Consider the following 26,384-nt stretch of genomic DNA (forward strand, 5'->3'; position numbering starts at 1 on the left):
AAAGTGACTTATATTTTTTCAACATAAATTGATTAGCTTTATTTATTGAGATTAGCTAATTTGTACTGAACATTTCAAAAGTTAAAATCTACATAAGTACATTTCTGCACTTTCATTAGAGCTGAATGGTAGATATTAAAATAATTTAAAAAAATGGGGAAAATCCATTTGCAAACAAGAAATCATATAAACAAGGGAAAAAGCTGACACATTTAAACAACAGAGTAGGACTATATCATTAATATTTTTTAATTCAGTACATCTGTTCTCTAACATGGGTACATCAAAAATGTAATTTTCTCCCTTTTTTCCACACTTCATTTCTCCAATTAATGGTACTAATCTGTCTTACTTTGTTTTTGCAGGTAAATACATATCAGTAAAATTCTTGAAGCAGTTTACAGGGATACAAAATCATACATATTTTTTAGAATCAAAACCAGACTTGCAACATAGTCATTCAAGAACACATTGACATTCTGATGAAGGCAAGCTACTGGTTTATAGCCGCAGTTACAGACTCACTGCGCCCCAAAGATGATGTCATCAGCCTTTCTGAGCAATGGCAGCAGCCAAAGTGGGTCAAATGTCTTTTCCAAAGAATAAGAGAGGCACATAGAGTGGAAATCAAACCAGCAACCCCCCATTGTTTCAATATTGTTCTACCATTGTTCCAACATAGCTATATAGAATATTAAGCATCTTTTAACTGCATTAATTGTGCTGTGATATACTGAAGTACATGTTATAATCAGAAACATTTTCAAAATATGTGTATGAGAAAGTCTTAGATGTCCATGATTAATTTCTGTGTAATAAAATAGGATCAGTCATTTTGAGTAAATAAATTGTGCAACTGAATCCTCTTGGTTAAAGTTATAGTGAAAGAGTCTCAACCACTGAGGCAGAAAATATTTGGTGTGTAACGGACAGAAACAGAACGTCTCCATCCAAGAATAATTCTACTTTCTGTGTGTCTGTTTTCTCAGAGACTCTTTAACCTCAACATAGAAAGACTGAGGAATCAGGAAAGATTCTAAATCCGGGATAAAGAGGTTCAGTGAATGTGGTGTTGAAGGTGTGGATGTGGATCAGTGCGTCAGATGAGACTCTATAAAAAGACAAAATCCCAGCAGGATGGTCGACATACACTGCCACTCTGTTAGAGACATAGAAGGTGGAGAGGGGGAGGAGGAAGAGGAAAAGATGATGGGTGTTTTTTTGGCTTTGTGCCAGACAGAATAACCTTTATCAGAGCAGAACAGACTCCAGGACTGGTGATTCCGTCCAAACCAACAAGCATCACTGTATCCTCTAATTCTAATTCCTCTATAGCTCACAGAGATATCCACTTCTCCTTTCACCTCAACCTCCCAGTAACAACGACCAGTCAAACCAGTTTGACAAAGCAGCTGAGGGACATCGAATCTGTCTGGATGATCAGGATAAGCCTGATGGTCCTTCACACGTGTAACCTTGTTGTTGTTGTCAGACAATCTGAGCTCTCTGTTCACGGTGTTTAAGTCGATTGTGAGTTGACAAGAATCTGATGAAGAGAATAAAGACAACCCAGTTACTGATGATTGACACATTTGAGACCTGAAGAACTAAAAATGGTTGGATGTGAGCTGCTTTGTTGTTATTCATGAAATGACAAACATACTTACACTTCCTCAGATCCGGTGTTAACCACTGGACTCCGGAAGGGTCCACTCTGAAAAGGCAATGAGGGTTGAGAGGTGAGAGCATCGGGCAAAATAAAAAAATACTTTTTATTTGACACTTAACTATCAAGAACTACTCAAATTAAAATATTAAAAATCACATAATAAAAATAATTTAAAAGTGAAGAAATAGATATAAAAACAAAGATTTACATAATACCTATTGAAATTACATATGACAGCGTATGTGACTAAAATTATTTAGTAACTACCTAAAAGACTGTTTTTCCTAAAAGAGTAGCTTGGTTCAAAATCCAACTGCTGTGGCTCAGGACTGCCAGTCAGACAGACAAACCACTCATGGACACTAATGTTGCTCATCCCTCTAGTTGCAAATGGGACTCCACATGTGGAAACTTATGAGTCACAAAAAATATGAATATCCAGGAAAATAAAGAGAAAAAGATAAAACAGAGCTTGCTTTTTGTTTTTTCTCTTCTATTTAATACTCTATGTCAGTTGTCCCCATACCTTAGAGTGTTTAATCTCCATTGTGAATCCTCCAGTCCAAACGACAACTGTTTCACTCCCAACTCTCCTGGACAATTGTAACTCAGGTCCAGCTCTTTCAGATGAGAATGGTTCATAGTCAGAGCAAACGCCAGATGAGAAAAGCCTTCGTCTGTGATCAAACAGCCCGACAAGCTAAAAACAAACAATAGCTGTTTTTCAAAAAAGGTTCAGGTTGAATCAAATTTCTACAAAGTTAGCTTTTTTAAATAAGAAAAACTAATAAATAATTGCAACTGAAAAATAAATCCAATGTGGAATGATCCTGAAATCAGAAAATCTTGAACATTTATTATTGATAATAAACACACTGTATAAACATGGATACATATAGCGGCTACAATTTTGTAAACTGACTGTACCGTAATATGCTTATCCACATGGCTTCATGTGACAATGTTTGTTTTCAAACATACAATAAGTATCAAAGAAGCAATAAGTAAAAATAACACCTACAGGTGTTTATGAAAAAAGGTAAACATGTAAAAGTTCTTGTATGAGAGAAACCAATAAAGGCAATGCAGCTTGTTTAGTAGGGTCATTTTATAGGGGATAAATTATTTTTAGAAATAATTTTCCTGACAGTCAGGTTCTTCCTTACTGAAGAACCTGACAACACAATGAAGGCACAACAAATGGTACTCTGTAATCCAAGTAGCTTTCCTGACCAGCATTGTGCAGCTCAGCAGTAAGTGTTGAATTGAACCAGTAATTTTTTTGGTAAAATATTTTGTTTTGTATTTCATTTATCAAACTGTATGAGGAGATGTTGAAATGTGAGAATGAATGTCTTATAAACCAATGTCAATGCATTTTTAATAATCAAACACTCCTAGGTTTCTCAGCAGGTGTATAATTTGATAAGCTTTTCATAAATGAGGGTCACATGCAAGGAAGAAGGAGTCAATTATCAGAGGTAATTAAAGAATTCAAGCAGCTCCACTGATACTGGATAACCAATTACTTAACAAGACACTCCAAAATGTCATCCTTGTCCATACAACACAACTTTTTTCTTTTGGGGATATTTTCAACACGAGTCCTGTACAAAAGTTTGGGCCAAGTTGCTAACCACATTCCCATATCGGATACATTTAGAAATGGAAGGAAAAAAAATTGTAGCTTACTTGAGAATTTCTATTTTGCAGTTTGGACTCTCCAGTCCAGCAGAGAGAAGCTTCACTCCTGAATCCTGCAGGTTGTTGTTACTCAGGTCCAGTTCTGTGAGACTGGAGGACTGGGAGCTGAGAACTGAGGACAGAGCTTCACAGCTTCTCTCTGAGAGGTTGCAGCAACTCAGTCTGAAGCAGAGTATAAAAATGTTAACTAATTTATTTTGAATCAGTTTTTTCTAGCTATTTGTATTGCATAGCCTCAGTTCCCAATTGATATCCTCTAAAGACACTTTGCAAAGAAATAATCTGATCAATGCAGTTACATAGGCACATTTAAGTCTTGCAGTTCAGCCAAATTCAATTGTTCAAACATAAAAATTTTAAGTAAACTGAGTTGATTCCATCGAGTCACTAACTACAGCAGTCACTCCCTCAGACTGAGAATGAAGTGACAGTGGATCTCAGTGATGGTCGACTTCACTGAGTCAATCAAGCAAATAGCAGTAGGAACTCATTTTGGTCACCTTAACTTGCTCTAGATGAGAGATCTCTGCAGAGTTTATAACTCAAAGCAGCCACTTTTTCTGACTTACAGAATATTTACCATTTTGTCTTTTTATGATCAACCAAATTTTATTATATTATTCTGGTTGATTTGAAATAGAGTACAAAATTTTATGTGGATGTGATGCATTACTAAATTGAAGAAATGCCATTTTCCTTTAACTGAATTTGGTATACACTGTTTCCTTGTCTGTAGAATGGGATTGCCTCTAGAACTAGTTTGTCTTGTGAAATATGTGTTGTCTATTTTATGCCATTGGATGTGATTTGAGTTAGATATAAAAAACAGAATTTGGCTTGAAAGGAAAATGTATGTCCATACCCCTGATCATTACCTAAGGGTTTTTAGGCTGTGATTTGAACTCTCCAGTCCATGTGACAGAAGGTAAACTCCGGAATCCTTCAGATTGTTGTTACTAAGGTCCAGTTTTGTGACAGTCGTGGACTGGGACCTGAGAGCTGAGGACAAAGCTTGACAGCTTTTCTCTGAGAGGTTACATCCACTCAACCTAAGGAGTCAATAATGAAAAAACTCTAAATATACAAAATAAGTTCTTTCAACAAATTAGAAAAATATAACACAGAAGAAATATTTGACCAAGCAAATTTGATTTGCTTGATATCCAAAACATACAAATGTATAAATTATTGAATAAAAAAAGTATTTACAGAGCTTTGTTGGAGACTTTAACCACTGGCAGCAGCTTCAGAAGAACATCCTCTGAAGCAGAGTATTTCTTCAGATCAAACTCATCCAGATCTTCTCCTGATGACACCAAGATGAACCCCAGAGCTGACCACTGAGCAGGAGACAGTTTGTCTGTGGAGAGACTTCCTGAACTCAGAGACTGTTGGATCTCCTCCACTAGAGAACGATCATTCAGTTCATTCAGACAGTGGAATAGATTGATGCTTTTCTCTGCAGACACATTCACCCTGATCTGCTCCTTGATATACTGAACTGTTTCATGATTGGACTGAGAGCTACTTCCTGTCTGTGTCATCAGACCTTGAAGAAGTCTCTGATTGGTCTGCAGTGAGAGTCCCAGGAGGAAACGGAGGAACAAGTCCAGGTGTCCATTTGGACTCTGTAAGGCCTGATCAACAGCTTTATGATGGAGAGATTTTAATTTTGGCATTTGAAAAAAAGTATACCTCTTTGAGAATGTTGGTGCTTCTTCCATCAGGTTGACCCCAGACTTAATGAAGGTCAGATGGACATGAAGAGCAGCCAGAAACTCCTGAACACTCAGATGGATGAAGCAGAACACCTTGTCCTGGTACAGACCTCTCTCCTCTCTAAAGATCTGTGTGAACACTCCTGAGTACACTGAGGCTGCTCTGATATCGATGCCACACTCTGTCAGGTCTGATTCATAGAAGATCAGGTTTCCTTTCTGCAGCTGATCAAAAGCCAGTTTTCCCAGAGACTCAATCATCTTCCTGCTCTCTGGACTCCAGTGTGGATCTGTTTCAGCTCCTCCATCATACTTGACTGTCTTCACTTTGGTCTGAACCACCAGGAAGTGGATGTACATCTCAGTCAGGGTTCTGGGCAGCTCTCCTCCCTCTCTGGTCTCCATCACATCCTCCAGAACTGTAGCAGTGATCCAGCAGAAGACTGGGATGTGGCACATGATGTGGAGGCTTCGTGATGTCTTCATGTGGGAGATGATCCTGCTGGCCTCTTTCTTCTCTCTGAATCTCTTCCTGAAGTACTCCTCCTTCTGGGGTCAGTGAACCCTCTGACCTCTGTCACCATGCCAACACACTGAGCAGGGATCTGATTGGCTGCTGCAGGTCGTGTGGTTATCCAGAGGAGAGCAGAGGGAAGCAGTTTCCCCCTGATGAGGTTTGTCAGCAGAACATCCACTGAGCTGGACTCTGTAGCATCAGTCAGGATCTCCTTGTTGTGGAAGTCCAGTGGAAGTCGACTCTCATCCAAGCCATCAAAGATGAACAGAACCTGGAAGTGTTCAAAGCTGCAGATTTCTTTGGTTTCATTAAAGAAGTGATGAATCAGTTCCACCAAGCTGAAATTTTTCTCTTTCAGAAGATTCAGCTCTCTGAAGGTGAATGGAAATATGAACTGGATGTTCTGGTGGGCTTTGCCTTCAGCCCAGTCCAGAGTGAACTTCTGTGTTAAGATTGTTTTCCCAATGCCAGCCACTCCCTTTGTCATCACTGTTCTGATTGGTTGATCTCTTCCAGGTGGGACTTTAAAGATGTCTTCTTGTCTGATTGTTGTTTCTGGTCTGTGTTGTTTCCTGGATGCTGTTTCAATCTGTCTGACCTCATGTTCATCATTGACCTCTCCAGTCCCTCCCTCTGTGATGAAGAGCTCTGTGTAGATCTGGTTCAGAGGGGTTGGACTTCCTGCTTTACTGATTCCCTCAAACACACACTGGAACTTCTTCTTCAGACCAGCTTTAATGTTTTCCTCATAAACTGTAGCAAAATGTTCTTAATTTCATGAGACAAACAAAACACAAAAAACAAAATCAATATGTTTAAGCTACAGACAATGATTTTATTTTCATTTAGACTTTATTTGAAGAAATTTTGTTCTAGCTCATACATAAGTGTCTCATGTGTTCAGGAGGTAAAATCTTAGTAGATGTCTTACTGCATTGGAGATGGTCTGCCAGATTATTCAGATTCAATATCCTCAAGAAATTCAGAGTGATCTTCATAAATGCCTCTCTGCTGTTCTTCCTCAGCTGTTCCTTCTCACCTTCCAGCAACCCACATATCTGACTGTCTGGGTATATTTTGGAAACTGGACTGAGAACACGCTGGATTGTCTTCAGCTCATTTTTCACAAAAGTGACAATGTTGTCCTCCAGCAGCTGGAATAGAATAGATTGTGATTGAAAAATAATTTTGATAATGATAGATAGGTGACCACGAAAATTCACAACTGTTATCTTGGACACCACTTACATACAACCTTGAACTGTTGGAGACATTGCATGTAAAATCATCAGTTCTGCTTTTGCTAAACTACAGACAATGCCCTAGTGCATTTTTGATAATATTTGATGGTTTTAATCATGCCTCACTCTTGGCTATGCTTTTAATTTTTATCAGCTGTTTTTTAAAAAACAGAAATTGGATTTGTATTATGCAAATGTCAAGGATTCATATTTCTCCAAAATAAGACATCCTTTCTGAAAATCACCTCATCTTTGTTTATCTACTCTCTTAATATACATTTCTTGCTCATAGTCAATTGGTACAGAAAAAGTCTGTGAGAAAGTGGCCACATGAAGCTAACATAGGCCTGCAGAAATGTTTTGAGGGCACAGACTGGATCGCTCTTTTCCAGCAACATGGAAAGGATATCAACATCATGGCTGTGTATGTGATAAACTACATGAACTTCTGTGTGGACAACACAATTCCTACATGGTAATAACAAACCATGGACAACCAATGAGCTGAAACCAGAACAAGAGAGCATTCAGGGAGGGAGGCAGGGAATTATTGAAATCCATACAGAAGCAGCTCAATGCTCAACGTCAAAATTAGACACAGCAAGGAAAAGTACAGGAAGAAGCTACAGAACAAACTACAAAGGAATAATCTTAGAAGTGTGGTCAGAGATTAAATTATCACAGGGTTCAAGTAAAGGAAAATCTGATTGGTGGAAGTCTAGTCAAAATCTCTTTTCATGCTTCTGAATCAATTGTGATTGTAAGTGTTGTGTTCCAGATTAATGTTAAATTCTCCCCTCTATCTTTCCAGTTGGAAGCTCAAGATTCTAATACATTTCTTAACAGGAAATCTTTCCTGCAAATAGCCATCACCATCTCTTTGAAGAACTTTGAACAATGTGACCTGCAACATTCAATTTCAATAAAGTATCTCTTAATTGAACTGAATCTGAATGGCGAGTACCATAAGGAGAACAAATAAAAATGTAGATTTTGTACATTTCCTAACCTTAAATATGGAGTCCAGCTGCATTTCATTGTGAGTGGCTTGAGTTCTGGGATCATCAGAATACTGATGATCCACTCTGTGAAAGAAGCAGGAACAATTTATTAGTTAATATATTTACTAGTAAATTGATTTTCTAAAATAAATGTTGTACATATTAAATCTCCAAATACATTGCAATAAAAGTCATTTTAAATGTTCACAACTTCAATTAAACACAATACAATAAGATTTAATAAATAATTGAATAATTAATGAGAGAAATATGACATATAAAGGTGAATGCCCACATAGCACTGCCTTGAACAGTGACCACGGGTTAAGGGGATCATCTCATCAATATCTTCACTCATTTTCTCCATATATAATGCTAGAAAACATCCAATACACCCAATGCAGTACGAGAATAATCTATGAAAAATATCTTAAATTCACAATCACATGGTTGAATTAACTTGCTTTACTCAGTTTTCATAAACATCTCACCTTTCTTCTGCTGAAGGTTGATTTTGTTGAAATTCAAACCAAAGATTCTTTGAAACGTGGCTTTTAAAGGACACATTCTGGTATGTGTGCTCATTTTCAGCTGTAACATTCTTCATTCTAAGAAAAAAAAATTCTCTTAAATATTTTATAGCACTTTATTTCACTCAGATGAAGAGTTTTGACAAATTCTGTTTGCAAAGACTCTGCTCCCTGCAGGTAGCAGTCTGTATGCCTTTAAGGCTATTGCCTCAGCCTGTTTGGAGCAACGTTAATCTGAATTATTTTTTATAGCAAATCAAAAATAACAAAGATAGACCAGGGTGTTTCACAGTGAAATTATGCAAAACTATCTCCATAACACACCAGCTCATTAATTAACCTTCTGTCAACGTCTGTTTTTTATACATTGTCATATTTAATTCCTGGGCCCTTTAGATTTGCTACTTTCCCTTCTGGCCCTCCACTCCCAGAGTCGGGTCAAAGAGTTGCTAACTTTTCGTGGGTGTGTGTCACTACGAAAGACTTGTATTATTGGGTGAAGGAAAATAAAAGGGGTCTTATATAGTAGATAAAATTATTGTTAGATTATATGGAACTGTCTCAGACATCAATGGCTTCTAGGTAACTTTGAAGTAGGTTTGTTAAAATAATTTCTATCTCTATTAATATATAGTTCTCAATTCTAAGTGAAGATATTCCATTATATTGTCTTCTTCAAATATTTAAGGCCCAGCATAGATTATAAACAAACTTAGAATAGATATATTTCTAACCTTGGAGCTCACCTCTCTGAGGATGGTCCAGAAGATTCAAAGTCAATATGAAGATCATAAACGCTCTGGTTCTCAACTGATATGAGGCCAGACGGTGGTTCAAGATGGGATTTCTGATTGGTCCTGAAAATAGAAATATTATTATAACCCATTTTATAAGATTCCGTTTTACATAACAGCCTTTGGATGAGAGTCCCATACAGACAGGAAATAGAATGAAAAAGGGACCTAATAATTGTCTTCAAGTAAAATAACAACCCAGTGTTAATTGCATATTTTATACATTTAACTGACTGTAAGAATGAGCAGCTTGATATGTTTATCTGGGTTGAATTTAGACAGAAAATCAATGTCAACATGATTACATGAATCTATGATCAGCTGTCCTTCTTTCTAGGATGAATCATGTTGAACACATGTTGGTCATCAGATCAGGAAATGTGTTGGAAGTTGATTTTTTCCATCTGTGTCCTGCTGGAACGCAGACCTCTAACCAACAGGCTGCTGTCACTTTACTCAGTTTTCAGAAAACTTCAGATGATTTTGGGGACATTTTGATTCATTTAATTGTGGCATGTTTGGCTTCATGCTGCGGTTCTAATTATTGCCACAGTATTTTCTCTAATCTTTATTTTGTGAACTCTAAATGCTCTGGGCCGACTCTTCCTTTAATGCTTGAGGTTCTGCAATAACTTCTATTTACAGTCGCTCACCTCCAGCTCAGATCCCGTCAGCATGGGCTGGTAGAAACATTAAGGAGGAACATAGCGAACAGCTTGGTACCAGGTGGTACCAAGCTGTATCAGGTGGTACCAGGCTGTACCAGGCTGTATCAGGTGGTACCAGGCTGTATCAGGTGGTACCAGGGGTACCAGGCTGTATCAGGTGGTACCAGGCTGTATCAGGTGGTACCAGGTGGTACCAGGCTGTATCAGGTGGTACCAGGCGGGTACCAGGCGATACCAGGCTGTATCAGGTGGTACCAGGTGGTACCAGGTGGTACCAGGCGGTATCAGGTGGTACCAGGTGGTACCAGGCTGTATCAGGTGGTACCAGGCTGTATCAGGTGGTACCAGGTGGTACCAGGCTGTATCAGGTGGTACCAGGCGGGTACCAGGCGATACCAGGCTGTATCAGGTGGTACCAGGTGGTACCAGGCGGGTACCAGACAGTACCAGGGCTTTGACTCGTGGTGACTGTTGCAGTACAGTCTCTTATATCAGGATGTCTGATAGACAATAGTTTTTTTCAGCAACTAAAGCATTTCTGTGTGTAGGTGCAAAGCAGATTTTTTCCCACTATTATGAGGACAATGACAAAAATATAAATAGAAACAGTTTTTCTAAGGTCAACATCAGACCTACGTTTTTATTCATAAACCAGTGTATGAAAAAGTATTCTTGCCCATAATTTGATAGTTAGAGGGAACAGATCCACCACCCTCCTCCTCAACATGGACCAGACGTCTGATCAACATGGAGGCAGAAACTGAGAGTCATTATTATACTGAGGGCAGCCAGACTAGTTCCTTTTGCTAAATTATTATATTTAGCTACATATGAATGCTGAAGGGCATAAGCAGGCCTTCTAACATACAGTTAAAAAACAAACAAACAAAAAAACCCCGCTCCCCCCCTTCTGCACGTCCCTTTAAATTATATGAGGAGAAACAAATATATTAGAAACACAGAAACATTTTATACTGACTCAGTTTATTCAGTCACAGCAGGTAGAAACATCTCACCTCTTTAACGATGGAGGTCCAGCAGATTTAAAGTCAATGATGTCACGCTTTGACCTGTCACTCTTAAAAGACAAACAGCTGGACTCTGGTTCTGGTTCTTGTTCTGGTTCGAGTCTCTGAAGGATCCTGACAGAAACATGATGATTAAAACCCATTCTGTCAGGTTCTGTTTACACACCAGCCAACATTTCCGTCATGGACCCATCTGGACCGGAACCGGGCTGAAGTTGGTGATTTTGTCCTGTGGGTCCTGCTGGAACCCACAGCTCTAACCACAGGCTGCTGTCACTCTGCTGCTTCTGCAACATGGACCTGCTGGCTGGAAGAAACACTGATACCAGGCTGAGCTGCTCTGTTCAGGCTGGATGAAGCAGCAAAGAGGAGCAGCAGCTTCATCACCGTTTGGGCCTGATGCAGTTTGAACGCTGTGTGAAAAGGACACTGAGAGATGGTGACTCACCTCTGACCTTTGCTCTGGCTCTCATCTTCCCCACACAGAGAGGTTTTAGAGGGAGGGTCTCCCTCCTCTCTGTCCTCACACTGATCCATGCTGCTGAATCCACTGCAGCTCTTTCTACCTTCACCTGCAGAGGAAACACATCATTCATCAGCTCTGATCGTCTTTACATCATTAGAGCTGGAAAAAGATCAGCTGCTCCTCATTTTCCCATCAACGACCTTGAAAAGCCCTCCAAGACACCTGAGATCTTTTTCTGGGTCAGTTTTCTCTGCTTCGATGTGCAAAAACTGTCTAAAACTCAGCAACTCATTGATTAAGGGACAATACTTCATACCTCCCGTTTATTAGCACAGTCAAGTAACTATGTTATGTTCAGTTGTCATACAAATTATATACATATCAAAAATAACTATAAGAAATTTGATTTTACATTTAACGCCTTGAAATGAGACCTCTGTCTTGTTAAGAAGCTCCTGCTTGTTCCAAAACTCCCCATCAGGACAAGATATTAACAATGCTTCTCCATTATATCGTTTTCCTTGTTCGGAGGAGCGTTGGACGCCGAGGTTCCTATGATAAGTGCAGGACTCACTTCTGCCAGATGTTTGCTAAATGCTGCTGCTGCTAGTCTGGAGGAGTTGTGTGAGAGAGGTATGAGGGAAGCTTTGTGAGGTGGAAACCCAGCCTGGAGACTGCAGCTCCAAGGAGGAGCTTTGGGTAAATGTGCTGCACAATTAATATAAGATTATGAATAAACATTCTCAGAAAATATTTTCTATTCCACCATCTAAACAGGCTGCTCTTCCCTCTGTTTTTCTTTCTTTGTGCTTTTGCTTCTGGTTCTCCTTTTTCATGTTTCTTCCTTACTTGTGTTCTACCTTCAATCCTTAGATTTTTTCTTGTTTGTCTCCTATTTATTTTCCTCTCTCTCATCCTTCTGGTGTTACTTTCTCTGTATTTCCCACACCATGGTTGAATTTGGATCCCTGATGCATTTTTGTTCTTAAGATTTTAAGCAAAATTTAAAAGATTGTTGAATGACAAGAAATGTTGGAATTGTTCATGAAAAAGATCCAGGAACATGTCGAACATGCTGGTCAGTGACCCAGTTTGTGTGAAATCTTCTGATCCAGATTAAAATATGAAGGTATTTGATTCCACTGATGCATTGACCAACTTCTGTTTTCAACCGTGACTGAATGCATTGGACTTTGGACAGTCATTGTCCACAGTCAACACATTGAGTTACACATTGTAATTTGTTTAATCATACACAAACCGATTGGCTTTTGGGTCATGATAAACTCCGACCTACACGCTGCCATATAAAAATACATTTACACAGAGAACAGCACTCTGTTGTGAAGACCAAAAGAAATGGAGCAACAGTGAAATCCTGGATAATTGAGTCTGTGAGGAGCAGGAGAAATACATCATAAATTTGAAAATATTGGCAGCAAAAAGTGAAGCAACTGAAGCAGGATCATAACAGATCAAAGGTCACAATAATCACAGTGGATCAGAGGGGAAGAGCTGTAATAGTGGTTTTTACTGAACTTGGTTCTGAAGAGACAGCAACTTTTATTCACATAGTCCAATAAACTTAAAGTGAATTTAAGATGAAAATATCACCATCAAATAATTTACTAGACTTTTTAACTGTCTTGTTACTGAAATGTTCAAAGAAACTTGACTTTCCGATTATCTGTCTTTTTTTTTATGGATTCCAGGCTTGAATGTTTAATCTGCAAAGGTTTAAAATGTTATATTTTCTTATCTGATTCAATACACCTTTAGGTATTCAGCTGTTATTTCTATCTGCTCTCTGAACAGCTGATATTTTACAGCTGCTATAAATAGGAAGGAAGAGACATATATGACAGAGAAACATCACAAGTTCTGCTTTTATCACTCTACATTTATGTATTTCTGTCCCTTCATTCTCAGAGGGACAGAAACACATTTTAATATGATGCAGAAGATTTAACTGGTGGCAGAACCTTAAAGAGTCGGTTCAGGTTTTAAGTGGATTTTTGTATCTATATAAATCATAGCAAAACCTGCCAACAGTTCAGCTTTTAAGCTCTGAGCTATTTAGGTTTTAATCAAACCATTTTGGTACTGGTTGGGTCCACAGAGTTCTAATGATCTAAATGTAAAACCAGCTGTTTATCATGCTGTTTGATTCCAGTTCATCATTAATCGTATCATCTTGTAATTCAGTCTTGAAACTGTAGAGACGAAACTTTGTGCTGAAATCATTAGTGAACATGATCTTCAAATGCAGATAAATGAAACAAACAGGAAACTTCTTTAAGACAAAGTAGGAAACAAAACAAACTTACAGCTTGTTGAAATAGTCCAAAGAGTTGAAGAACATCTGAAGAACAGACTTACACTCAGGTGATCGGCTTGAAAGGAGGCGGAGCTTCACTCATGATGGAGGCGGGACAGTTAGGCAGCAACAGGAACAGAAGTGGAGTTCCTGGAAACTTTTTTCCTGATCCTCAAGAAGCCATTTGGTTTTCAGCTTCAAGTCGGACGTCAGAACAAAAACAACACACACACTAAACAGCAGCTCTATTTCTTGGTTTTCCTGTGAAAACCTTAGAGAGCAGCAGGATTTGGTGTGTTCTCAGTGTGTTCTCACGGTGTGTTCTCACGGTGTGTTCTCACGGTGTATTTTCACGGTGTGTTCTCATGGTGTGTTCTCCAGAGTCACAGTGTGTCGCTGCGTCCTGGAGGTTCCAGTCAGCTTCACCCTGCAGCTGTTTCTGGCATTGAACAGGAAGTGAGGTGTGCCTGCAGCTCATTGTGCCAATGGAATTAATGTTTAAACTATGAAGTTTAAGTCCAGATCAAATAAATCATCTGACAAGAAATGGAAATAAAACCTCCAGGTTGCCTTTAATCAACTTTTTGTTCGATTTGTTTGTGTCTCTTTAGTCATCCTTATGTTTTTGTTGAAGACTCATTCACATGACACCAGAAATCTTGCAATGCTTGCTCTTGTGTATTCTGAATAAATTAAACATCTCTGACAACCTTTGGAAAAGCCACATTAATTCCCCCATTAATAATACTTTTTACTAATGATACATTTTATTAGTCAAATAACCTGAAAGTCATACTGAACCTTTTTCTTTGTACAGCTACAGGTTTGGTGAGATATATGTTGACCAATAAAGAAAAAAAAAACTGCTATACAGTTTGTCATTTTGAAAGTAAAGAATCTCTTCTTGGCTCTTGTGTCATATTCAACAAGTTGGAAATATAATATTGTAGTTTTTTATGTTCTTAAGTTAATGTAAAAAATGTTTTAATAAAATAACTATTAGTTTTGTTGAAATAATGAGAAGCAAATTATTCACATTCAGAAGATATGTTTATTGTTTAAAAAAACACAAGTATAACGGAAGAAAATATACAAAAAGAAGATTTAACATTTGAATTCAAGACATGTTTAGAAACTAATAATCAGATAACATTTACAAAAATGTGACTCATGAATGATTGGATAAAACCAAGAGATTATCAACATTCGGATAATCTGTGTGAAATTTTCACTGGATTTGGACAAAAATTATGTGGATTTTGGAATAATCCCGATTTATTACAGAAAAAGGAAAACATTTCCATTAAATAATTTAGAAGAGTTTCTACAAGAAACAGATTAAATTCATGAACTTCAATGTGTTTCTGAGTAAAAGACAAAGACATGAACCCTCCATGAAACAGAGAGAGTTTCTCTGACAGGAGGAAACTCAACTCAGCACAGAGACACAGAAGAACCAGAAAACCAAACTCTGAATGCAGGAAGCAGAGGTTCAGTGAATGTGGTGTTGAAGGTGTGGAGGTGGATCAGTGAGTCAGAGGAGATGGTATAGAAGGACAAAATGCCAGCAGGATGATCCACATACACTGCTACTCTGTTAGAGACGGAGGAGGAGGAGGATATGGGAGCTTTTATGTTGTTGTGCCACACAGAGTAACCGTGTTGATCAGAGCATCTCAGACTCCAGGACTTATCATTTCCTCCAAACATGCAGTCTTCACTGCATCCCCTCCTCTTGATTCCTCTGTAGCTCACTGATAAATAAACAACTCCTCTCCACTCAACCTCCCAGTAACAGCGACCAGTCAGACCAGTTCCACAGAGCAGCTGAGGATGCCTGTAATCAAATCTGTCTGGATGATCAGGATGTGGCTGGAGCTCATCCACATGTGTCACCTTCCTGTTATCTGCAGACAGTTTCAGGTTTCTGTTCACTGTGTTTGTGTCGATGGTGAGTTGACAGGAATCTGATGGAGAGAAGAAACACAATCCAGCTGCAGTTATTGATCATTTATTGATCTTTGATGACTCCTGAATGAGTGATGTGACTCTGTGAAGATGGTTGTTGTCATGAATCAGATGAAAAACACACTTACATTTCCTCAGCCCTGGTGTCAAGAATCGGCCTCCAGCAGGCTCCACCCTGAAAGGAGGACGGGGGTCAGAGGTCAGCAAACATGGACATTGCATGTCTCTCACACACATTGTCCTTATATATATATACACTGGAAAAACACTGGAAAAAAATGTTTCTTACATGAAATAACATTTATGTCAAACCCTTAAACCTCACAACCTGGAGGCTAAAGGGAAGTGATAAACTGGTTTTGCTTCTATTTTTGTCCAAACTGTGCAGTAACAGAATAAAGCTCCTATCCTTCATCTTGCCCTATGGCTTTAGAATTTCTTGCTGGTTTTATGATCATTTTCTTAGCTTTGTTTCTTCCTACTGTTGATGAGGCCACTTAAAAAACTACTGCTTCTATTGTCACTTTACATTTCTTTACATTCAGGAAGAGAATAGGCGATTGTTAAGAATAGTAGAAGCTCTGAGTTAGAATGTATTAAACAGAAACTTTATTTAGTTTATAAATCTAAACACTCATTCCTAATCCATCTCCACCATATTCTGAAATGATCACACAAAGTTTCATAAATAGACTCCAATGCTCCTCCATACCTGAGAGTTTCCAGTCTCCAATGTGGATCTTTCAGTCCAGCCGACAGCAGCTTCACTCCTGAGTCTCCTGGATGATTGTAGCTCAGGTCCAACTCTTTCAGATGGGAGGGGTTAAAGGTCAGAGCAGAGGCCAGAGAAGCACAGCCTTCCTCTGAGATCAAGCAGCCTGACAAGCTGCAGACACACAAATGAACATAAATGATCAACTATGAATAGCAATATGCATTTGTTCATTTTTAATTGTGAAAGGCAGCTAAGAAACCAGAAGCATCAGTTATCAAAACAGGCAGTGATGGAAAATACCAAAATACTTCTGATTTTAATTTGAAAACATATTAAAAATATAATTTAAATATTAACATATATTTAATTTATATATTAGAACTAATGCATGAATTAAATATTGATTGTAGACAATCAGCACCAATAGTTTGAAGTGGAGATTAGAGATACAGCACACTGCTTATCATAAATTTATGACTTTAAAAAGCATCTTAACACAGTTCAGGAAACATTGTTGACAATCTATGAATGTTCTGGTAATGAATGATCTCTGCAAATGAGATGGAGTCTGACTAATAAATCTGGAACAAAGTCATTCACATCAAATATTTTCTTACTGCGAATCAGAAATGGACACAGAACTTTACCAACACAGATTTAACACCCAGCACCAACCGAGCAAAGATGGCAGAACAACAACAACCTCAAAGTCATTTGAGCCAAACAAAGAGCCGACAGGATCACATCTGATAAGGATGGAACCAGAGATGATCCGATTGAGAACTCAGCCAGATCACAGCGGGTGTTACATCCAGATCAGGAATCAGAAAAATGTGTATTTTTTTCTGAATAAAAATGGGAATCATAACAGTATATACCATCTTGTGGTGGTACAGAGTCAGACTGTCTCAGAACAACTTGTGTGACTGTGCAGCAGTGACTCCCATAAAGCAGACCAGAAAACACCATCAGCTAGAAGTGGGAGCATTATTGCCACATTAGCAACGTTGTTGCTGTATTTAGTGACTTTTCTGACCCCTGCATAAAAAATGCTGGAGCTTATTTTTGTAAACATTGCAAGAGGTCAAAATATATTTACATTTTTTAAAAATTATTGCCATGTCGAGACAGATAATTTGTGAATAGATCAAGCACCTCAGCTTCCTCCCTGTATTGTTATTACTGTCTGAACAAATGGACTGCTCACCATCAAAAACAACCAATCAGAGCTGGGATGAGCATCTTAGTGCTGTCAACCTCTCTTGTCTATACACACCTATGTGTGAATGGCGGCAAAAACACTCAATGTTCCAATAAGACCCTCCTGCTGACTCTGATTGTCAGCAGGAGGCCGACTCCTCTGCACTTAAAGAATGCAGAGGAGCTTGATTTTTTATTTTATTTTATTTTTTATAGATTATCTGTCTTATGCTATACTGTAACAACAGTGAGTTTTATGAAAGCATTTTTTAAAATAAAGTGAATGAAAACAGAGTAGAAGGATGTGTACTAACTGAATCATCGACTCCTAATTAGAATTTTCAAAGTGAGAACAGAAACCATAAGAGAGGGGAGGAATTATTACATTCTGGGGAAAATTTGACTCTTGAATATTAGGGAATTGCAGTACAAGACCATAATAGAACGTTGAGAGTAACTTTATATAAAACTATGAAAATGGTGACCTTTTATATCTTATAATATTTTTTTTTACATCTGTGGGACACTTCAATTGTGATATGAACCAAAATTTTGGTTTATATCACCATGTTAGACAGGCAACAGGTAATTCAATAATGAAACAATAAATTAATAAAGAAAAATAAAATCTCATTTCTGTGCCCATGACAAAAGTTTGTGAAACTTTGACCCCTCTCTTACAGAAGGTACAATAGACAAACTTTTAGTTGACTGTGTTCCAGTCTAATAATATTTCAAACAAAAACTCATCATAACTGGGATTTACATGAGAGTTTCCAGGTTGCAGTTTGGACTCTCTAATCCAGCAGAGAGAAGCTTCTCCTGAATCCTGCAGGTTGTTGTTACTCAGGTCCAGTTCTCTGAGACTGGAGGACTGGGAGCTGAGAACTGAGGACAGAGCTGCACAGCTTCTCTCTGAGAGGTTACAATCACTCAGCCTGCAGGGGAAAACAAAAACAGTAACATGACAGACATCTGAGAAATAAAGGAAACATGTACCTATAATATATGCCACTGGAGGCATATATTATAGATATAAACTGGTTCCTTGTCATCAATATTCAGATATATTTAAAACAAAAATTTTATTGTGTGCTTTCTTACAGAGCTTTGTTGGAGACTTTAACCACTGGCAGCAGCTTCAGAAGAACATCCTCTGAAGCAGAGTATTTCTTCAGATCAAACTCATCCAGATCTTTTTCTGATGACAGTAAGATGAAGATCAGAGCTGACCACTGAGCAGGAGACAGTTTGTCTGTGGAGAGACTTCCTGAACTCAGAGACTGTTGGATCTCCTCCACTAGAGAACGATCATTCAGTTCATTCAGACAGTGGAACAGATTGATGCTTTTCTCTGCAGACACATTCTCACTGATCTTTTTCTTGATGTATTGAACTGTTTTATGATTGGTCTGTAAGCTACTTCCTGTTGGGTTCAGCAGACCTTGTAGGAGCCTCTGATTGGTCTGCAATGAAAGTCCCAGCAGAAAACGGAGGAACAAGTCCAGGTGTCCATTTGGACTCTTTAAGGCCTGGTCAATGGCATTCTGATAAAGACTTTGCCTTTTAGGCTGCTTTTTAAACATTGAAGATATCTTGGAGGCTTTGTATTTATCAGCCATGAGATTTACATTGAACTTGTTGAAGGTCAGATGGACATGAAGAGCAGCCAGAAACTCCTGAACACTCAGATGGATGAAGCAGAACACCTTGTCCTGGTACAGACCTCTCTCCTCTCTAAAGATCTGTGTGAACACTCCTGAGTACACTGAGGCTGCTCTGATATCGATGCCACACTCTGTCAGGTCCTGATTCATAGAAGATAGTTTCCTTTCTGCAGCTGATCAAAAGCCAGTTTTCCCAGAGACTCAATCATCTTCCTGCTCTCTGGACTCCAGTGTGGATCTGTTTCAGCTCCTCCATCATACTTGACCTTCTTCACTTTGGTCTGAACCACCAGGAAGTGGATGTACATCTCAGTCAGGGTTCTGGGCAGCTCTCCTCCCTCTCTGGTCTCCATTACATCCTCCAGAACTGTAGCAGTGATCCAGCAGAAGACGGGGATGTGGCACATGATGTGGAGGCTTCCTGATGTCTTCATGTGGGAGATGATCCTGCTGGCCTCTTTCTTCTCTCTGAATCTCTTCCTGAAGTACTCCTCCTTCTGGGGGTCATTGAACCCTCTGACCTCTGTCACCATGCCAACACACTGAGCAGGGATCTGATTGGCTGCTGCAGGTCGTGTGGTTATCCAGAGGAGAGCAGAGGGAAGCAGTTTCCCCCTGATGAGGTTTGTCAGCAGAACATCCACTGAGCTGGACTCTGTAGCATCAGTCAGGATCTCCTTGTTGTGGAAGTCCAGTGGAAGTCGACTCTCATCCAAGCCATCAAAGATGAACAGAACCTGGAAGTGTTCGAAGCTGCAGATTTCTTTGGTTTCATTAAAGAAGTGATGAATCAGTTCCACCAAGCTGAACTTTTTCTCTTTCAGCAGATTCAGCTCTCTGAATGTGAATGGAAATATGAACTGGATGTTCTGGTGGGCTTTGCCTTCAGCCCAGTCCAGAGTGAACTTCTGTGTTAAGACTGTTTTCCCAATGCCAGCCACTCCCTTTGTCATCACTGTTCTGATTGGTTGATCTCTTCCAGGTGGGACTTTAAAGATGTCTTCTTGTCTGATTGTTGTTTCTGGTCTGTGTTGTTTCCTGGATGCTGTTTCAATCTGTCTGACCTCATGTTCATCATTGACCTCTCCAGTCCCTCCCTCTGTGATGAAGAGCTCTGTGTAGATCTGGTTCAGAAGGGTTGGACTTCCTGCTTTAGTGATTCCTTCAAACACACTGGAACTTCTTCTTCAGACCAGATTGAAGTTGGCGTTTACAAACTACTGCAAGATGTTCTAAATTAACACAAATAACACGAGGAAGGAAACAGTCATTCTCTGAAGAGTATTTGAACAATTGGTATCATCATTAGATATTAGTAATTGTTTTTGAAATATACATCAGGTTAAATATTTGTAGAAATACTCTTACTGGTCTGCAGATGGTCAGCCAGCTCCTCCTGCTTCATCCTCCTTAGGAACTTTAGGGTGATCTTCATCACTGCCTCTCTTGTATCCCATCTCTGCACTTCATCTTCATCTTCCAACGCGTGCTCATCATCTCTCTGACTATCTGGGCATTTTGGATCATCTGGACTCAACATTTTCTGGATCTTCTTCAACTCGTTCTTCAGAAAAGCGGCAATGTTGTCCTCCAGCAGCTGGAACAGAATAATATATGAAGAACACATCAGACCTAAAATTATGGCCAAACATCAGATTCATATTGAACTGATTGACAGTCTATTTGTTCACATATTACAACATGGATAAGATGAAACAGAGCCTAGGAAAAAGTAGTTGTTGAACATGTACAGACCATAAATATGGAGTCAACTTGTGTTTGGTGCTGCTGTGCAGATAGACCACCGAAACCCTCTGAGCTCTGCAGATCCACTCTGGGGAGCATGCATAAAAATACACTCAAAGCTTTTCTGTCCACACAGAGACAATCTCATTAGGTCCCATCAAATAAAGGCAAACATTATGCAGTGAAATGTGGAATGGAAAATGGGTAACACTTTATTTGAAGGGTTGTGAATAAATAGTGTCATGATAGATGACACCATCATAAACATGACATAACCCCTGTCATGAACATGAGTAAGTTTTCATGAATATTTATGACTGTTGTCATAAAGTGTCATTCAGCAAATCATCACACTTAATACAAAGTTGACAGCATTCAAAATGTCTTTGTTATGACAACTTGACATTAACCAAGGCGTCATAATATGACATAAAATTGTTATAAAAGTTTTACTGATTAAACTTTAGGTTTAATAACATACAGCTACATAATTTTAAAGTTTAATCAGTGACACTTTTAGAACAAATTTATGTCAGATTATGATTTCTTGGTTAAATGTTAAGTTGTCATAACAATGACATTTTGAATAATGTCAACTTTGTATTAAGTGTCATGATTTACCCATTTTCCATTCTGGTTTCACTTGTTCACTTGTTTAAAATAAAACTCAAACTGTTTTATATTTAGAGATATGGGAAAAAAGAGATGAACTCAGATTAAAACATGTTGGAGTAAAAGCATTTCAGACTGACTCAGTTTACACAGCGACAGCGGTCAGATTCAGCTCACCTGTCTGTTTCTAAGGGTTGGTCTGGTTGAAATTTAACAGGAAGATCTTTGGACCAGTCACTCTTAAAGGACACACAACTGGGTTCAGTTTCAGGTTCAAGTCTCTGATGGATCCTGAATGGAAAAAAGTCCTTGCATTTAAAATGTTTCTGTGAACTTCAATTTTAAGACTTGAAGTAATTGTATTTTCAAACAATGCCTGAAAATAAAGAAGCTGCTTCAAAAGAAAATTTAAAAGTATAAATTTTGAGAATTTGTTTTTATAATTTCTCAGTTAATTTAGCTGACTATGGTTTCTTTCATGTCTATTTACATTTTGATAGAGAACAATCTGCACTAAATGAAGAAGATCGTAGATTTTCTTGAATGTGTCTGATGACAAAGATAAACACTCCAAATTAGAATATCCCAATTAAAACAGCTCTGGATTAGACCAGTTGTGAAAAACAACTGTAAGTCTACAGATGTTTTTCATCTGCAGAATTACAGATGAAGGTCTGTAAACGGGACCTAAATCTTAACACAATGAAGATAGTGTAATTCTGAAATATGAACTAAAAACAAACATGTCTGCATATTAGACTTGAGGTCTAATATGCATAAGTAGATGTGTGACAATAGAGCAGACCATTCCACAGATTTCATATATTTTGAGACATACAGCTCACCTGTCTGTTTCTGAATGTTGGGCTGGTTTAAATTTAACAGGAAGATCTTTGGACCAGTCAGTCTTACATGATACACAACTGGGTTCAGGTTCAGGATTGAGTCTCTGATCATTCCTGAAAGAAAAAAATATAATTGAAAACCGTTCAGTGACATTCAATTCAATATTCTAAAAATATTTTGTTTTAACAATACTGGTAAAATACATACCTGCCTCAAAAACCAACATCTGAAGTATATATATTTTTTATTTGCCTGGGATATAAATTGATATTTAACTTTACAGACAACATGCCCTTTTATCCAGGTTTATTTAAAAACATTTTTTTTTTAATCTGAACATCTTCCTTTAAAATGTTTAAAACTTTCCTCCATTATATTGCTCTCAATGGAAATACAGCTAGGCTCTGGTTTTGGGTCAATGTCAGTATTACCACTGTGAATAAAAACAGTTTGTATTTCTGAAACCCTATCATTCAATGTTGGTCTGTTATTATGTTTTGGAACTGTGTTTGTAACAAACTGAGGTGAAACCAAAGCTAATTTACTTCTAATTAGCAGAGGTTGTTCTAAGTGCCTGATCAATAATGGTTCTAATTTAGATCCTCACTCTAGTAAATTAGTTTCATAACAACACATTTGTGTATGGTACAGTTTATTGTAGTTTCTCTCATAACTGAGATAATACCATTAAAGTAAAAATAAACTTTGACTTGATAAAAATTATGTGAAAAATGTTAAGTTCATTACAAACTATACAAAAAAAGCAGATTCAGATTTCATATGTTGTGAGATATAGATTACCTCTCAGTTGATGAAGGCCGAGCTGCTTTAAATTTAACAGGAAGATCCTTGGACCATTCACTTTTAAAGGACACACAGCTGGGCTCAGGTTCAGGGTTGAGTCTTTGATGGATCCTGATCGAAAAATATTATTTATATCTTTCAATGAAAATCAATTTCAATTACATGTTCAAGCAATACCTATAAAATAATATTCTGCCTCAAAAAATTACATCTAAATATGAGAAAAGGTGATTTTCTGCTTCTGGAACACATGTAATAAATTCATGTCCTCTTATATATCATCCAGGTTATAAGAGGACATGGATGAACATCTTTCTTTAGAACTGGATGAATCTTCCTCCAGTCTGTTACTCTCCATGGACAGATAGCTCAGCTGTGGTTCCAGTCCAGATCCAGATTCATGACTGTAACAATTTGATGATGTCAGTGTTGAGCTCTTCTATGGAGAACAATCATTATCACTGTTTACTGAGGAACAGCTGGAGCTTCATCTAATGTTGGTGCTGTGTTTGGAACCTACTGTGGTGAAATCAAAGCTGATACGCTGCTGGGCCCAGACATTGTTATTTCCTCCTGGTCAGTGACATTTTTTCAATTGTAACCATGATAACTTATTAAATTATATTGGGATGGCTGACAGTTTGCTTTAATGACACAATGCATACTAACACTAAAGCTGCTCTGGTAGTGACAAACTTCACATTTATTGTGTGAATGCTGTGTGAAAAGGGCTGTGGACTCTTAGAAATGGTGACCTCACCTCTGACCTTTGCTCTGGCTCTCATCTTCCCCACACAGAGAGGTTTTAGAGGGAGGGTCTCCCTCCTTTCTGTCCTCACACTGAACCATGCTGCTGATTTCACTTCCACATCAGTTCACACACACTTTGTACCTTCACCTGAAGAGGAAACACAAATTATCTGCACATCACCTCTAATCATCCTTCACATATGTGTTAAAAAATCTTAGTTTCTCTTGACTTTCCTATCAAAGACTGTAACCAGCTCTTAAACTTATCCCTGCTGAAAGGGGTGAACAACCAGGTCAACAGTCTCTGACTCATCACGACCTTTTTACACAGCTTTGCGTTTTCGTCTTGGTTGTGTTTTCATTGAGCACAGACCATCAGATCAATCAGGTTTTCACACATTTTTCTCATTCTGTCATCCTAAATGTTATCAAAATTGAGAAGCTGTGTTTTACAGGCAGTGGTACAATAACAGATTTCTTAGGTCATTCTCATATTTAATATCTCCACCTGGCACAGTTCCATTAAAACGAAACAAAAACAAAAATATCCCATGTCATTAACCAGGCAGTCACTCGGATGACCAGTCACATTCCCTTCAGTGTTTTTCCAGCTTTTTCTCTCTGGGAGATGTAATAAAGCTCCCAGAGCCAGGAAAATCATTTACAAAAAATCTCTCATCCCTAAACGTATTAAACAAGGACGGCATAGTTGCTTTATCTTAATTTTAATCTATTTTTTTGTTTAAAAGTGGGTTACATTGTTTTTTTTTATCGTCAAAGAGTGTTTTAAACACTGAGTTCTGGTATAAAAGAATTTCTGTCACCTTTGGGGCGGACTGGAAAGTTTTTTTTATCCATCTTATCTAACAAAACAACTTTAGAAGGTAATAAAAGATCAAAGTTCACAATATTCTGATTGGATCAGAAAGGAAGAGCAGTAAATGTTGGATTTTATTGAACGAGGTTCTGAGGCGACAGCAACTTTTAAGTCCAAAGTCCAAAAAAATAAAGTGGCATCAGATGATAAGAGCGGATGTGGATGAAAGCATTAACTGATTGATGGTTCTGTTCACTATTTTAACATTCAGTGAGTCCAGAGCATCACGTTCTCTCAGCATCAATCCAAGTGAATGACTTCCTGTTGACACATGCACAGACTCCTCTGGTTCATCAGTTGGAGGTGAAGCTGCAGTGAAACACTTTGAATGAAGAGTTTCTCAGAGTTGTGTTTGAAGGAAGATCTGAACATGTTGAAGTGGAGAACAGATCTGAAAGCAAATCTCTGCCTCTACTTCAAACAGCTCTCATTAGATCTGATTGGTTAGTTTAGTCTGAAGGCCCGAACACAGGGGTGCCCAAAGTGGGTCCTCGAGGGCCGGCATCCTGTTCTTGGTTTAACACACCTGGATCATTAGAGAAGGTTGTTCCTCCCACCAGGAGAGAACTAAAACAAGCAGGACCAACTTTGGGCATCCCTGCCCTAACAGATCCATTTTTTCATGTCAATCCCTTCTTTGCCTTAAATATTAATTTAAGAAAAACAAAATGTTTTTATTTTTTTATTTTTTCATCTTCTCAAACTTCATTTAAAAAAAAAATCCTAATTCAATATTCTCCCTTCATGGGTCGACACTGGAACAACAAACTGATCACTTTGGAAGAAATCAATAATTAGGTGTGACTGTTCAAAATAATAATGGTTTTACTGGTGGATGTATGAGACTCAGTGTGACTATCACCTGCCTCAACTGCATCTGGAAATATCTGTTCTTTGAATCTAAAATGTTGCACCTGAGGAAGTTTAAAGCTTTTCTGTTTCTAGCCTGATTTAATTCGCCTTCAGCTGTTATTCAAATCTGCTCTCTGAACAGCAGCTGCCATAAACAACAGCAAGGAGAAATATGAGAGAAAAACATCACAAGTTCTGCTTCAAGCTCTCTCCACATGTATCAACTGGACCTTTATTCTTAAAGGGACAGAAACAAGTTAAGATGACTCACAATATTTAAATATCTGCATTACGTCTTAAGATACGGTTCAGTTTTCAATTAGATCTTTGTTCGTTTAGTGCAGAGCCTTTAAAACATATGTTTTCTCATAGAGTCCAAGATCTTTGGTTGGAGGTCAAAATGTGGTTTAACTCAAAATCAGGGACATTCGTCTGTTTAAGAACCTCAGGTTTAGATTTTAGACGAATCAGCTAAAGCCATGAAACTTTAAGTTCTTCTTATCTAAATTTCACAATTATCAGATGTTCATAGTGTTGCTTGATTTCTGTTAATAATTTAACAATCCTTTAGATTATTATTCAAACTTCAGAGCGAGGAAACTAATAGAAACATTCCTAAAGACAAAGTTTATGTAGGAAACAAAGCAAACTTACAGCTTGTTCAAAGCTCCTAAGAGTTGAAGACGGACATCTG

General features: G+C 38.2%; 1 protein-coding gene across 1 annotated transcript; it reads right to left on the bottom strand.

The window, feature by feature from the left end:
- Positions 1-26,384, bottom strand: LOC129355198 (uncharacterized). The gene is given in 27 exon segments (XM_055024741.1): positions 1-1,167; positions 1,170-1,546; positions 1,668-1,714; positions 2,196-2,369; positions 3,362-3,535; positions 4,249-4,422; positions 4,583-5,645; positions 5,648-6,376; positions 6,540-6,762; positions 7,859-7,934; positions 8,342-8,458; positions 9,127-9,237; positions 10,859-10,984; positions 11,319-11,442; positions 13,664-13,746; positions 13,995-14,092; positions 18,363-18,474; positions 18,641-19,352; positions 19,355-20,376; positions 20,378-20,435; positions 20,572-20,800; positions 20,959-21,037; positions 21,739-21,852; positions 22,407-22,520; positions 23,209-23,322; positions 23,972-24,109; positions 26,345-26,384. Coding segments are annotated over 26 exon segments (6,504 nt in total). The 5' UTR covers positions 24,061-24,109; positions 26,345-26,384; the 3' UTR covers positions 1-1,002.

This window comes from Poeciliopsis prolifica, unplaced genomic scaffold (genome assembly GCF_027474105.1).
Source record: "Poeciliopsis prolifica strain line A6 unplaced genomic scaffold, Auburn_PproV2 SCAFFOLD126, whole genome shotgun sequence".
In the NCBI taxonomy this organism is placed as follows: Eukaryota; Metazoa; Chordata; class Actinopteri; order Cyprinodontiformes; family Poeciliidae; genus Poeciliopsis; species Poeciliopsis prolifica.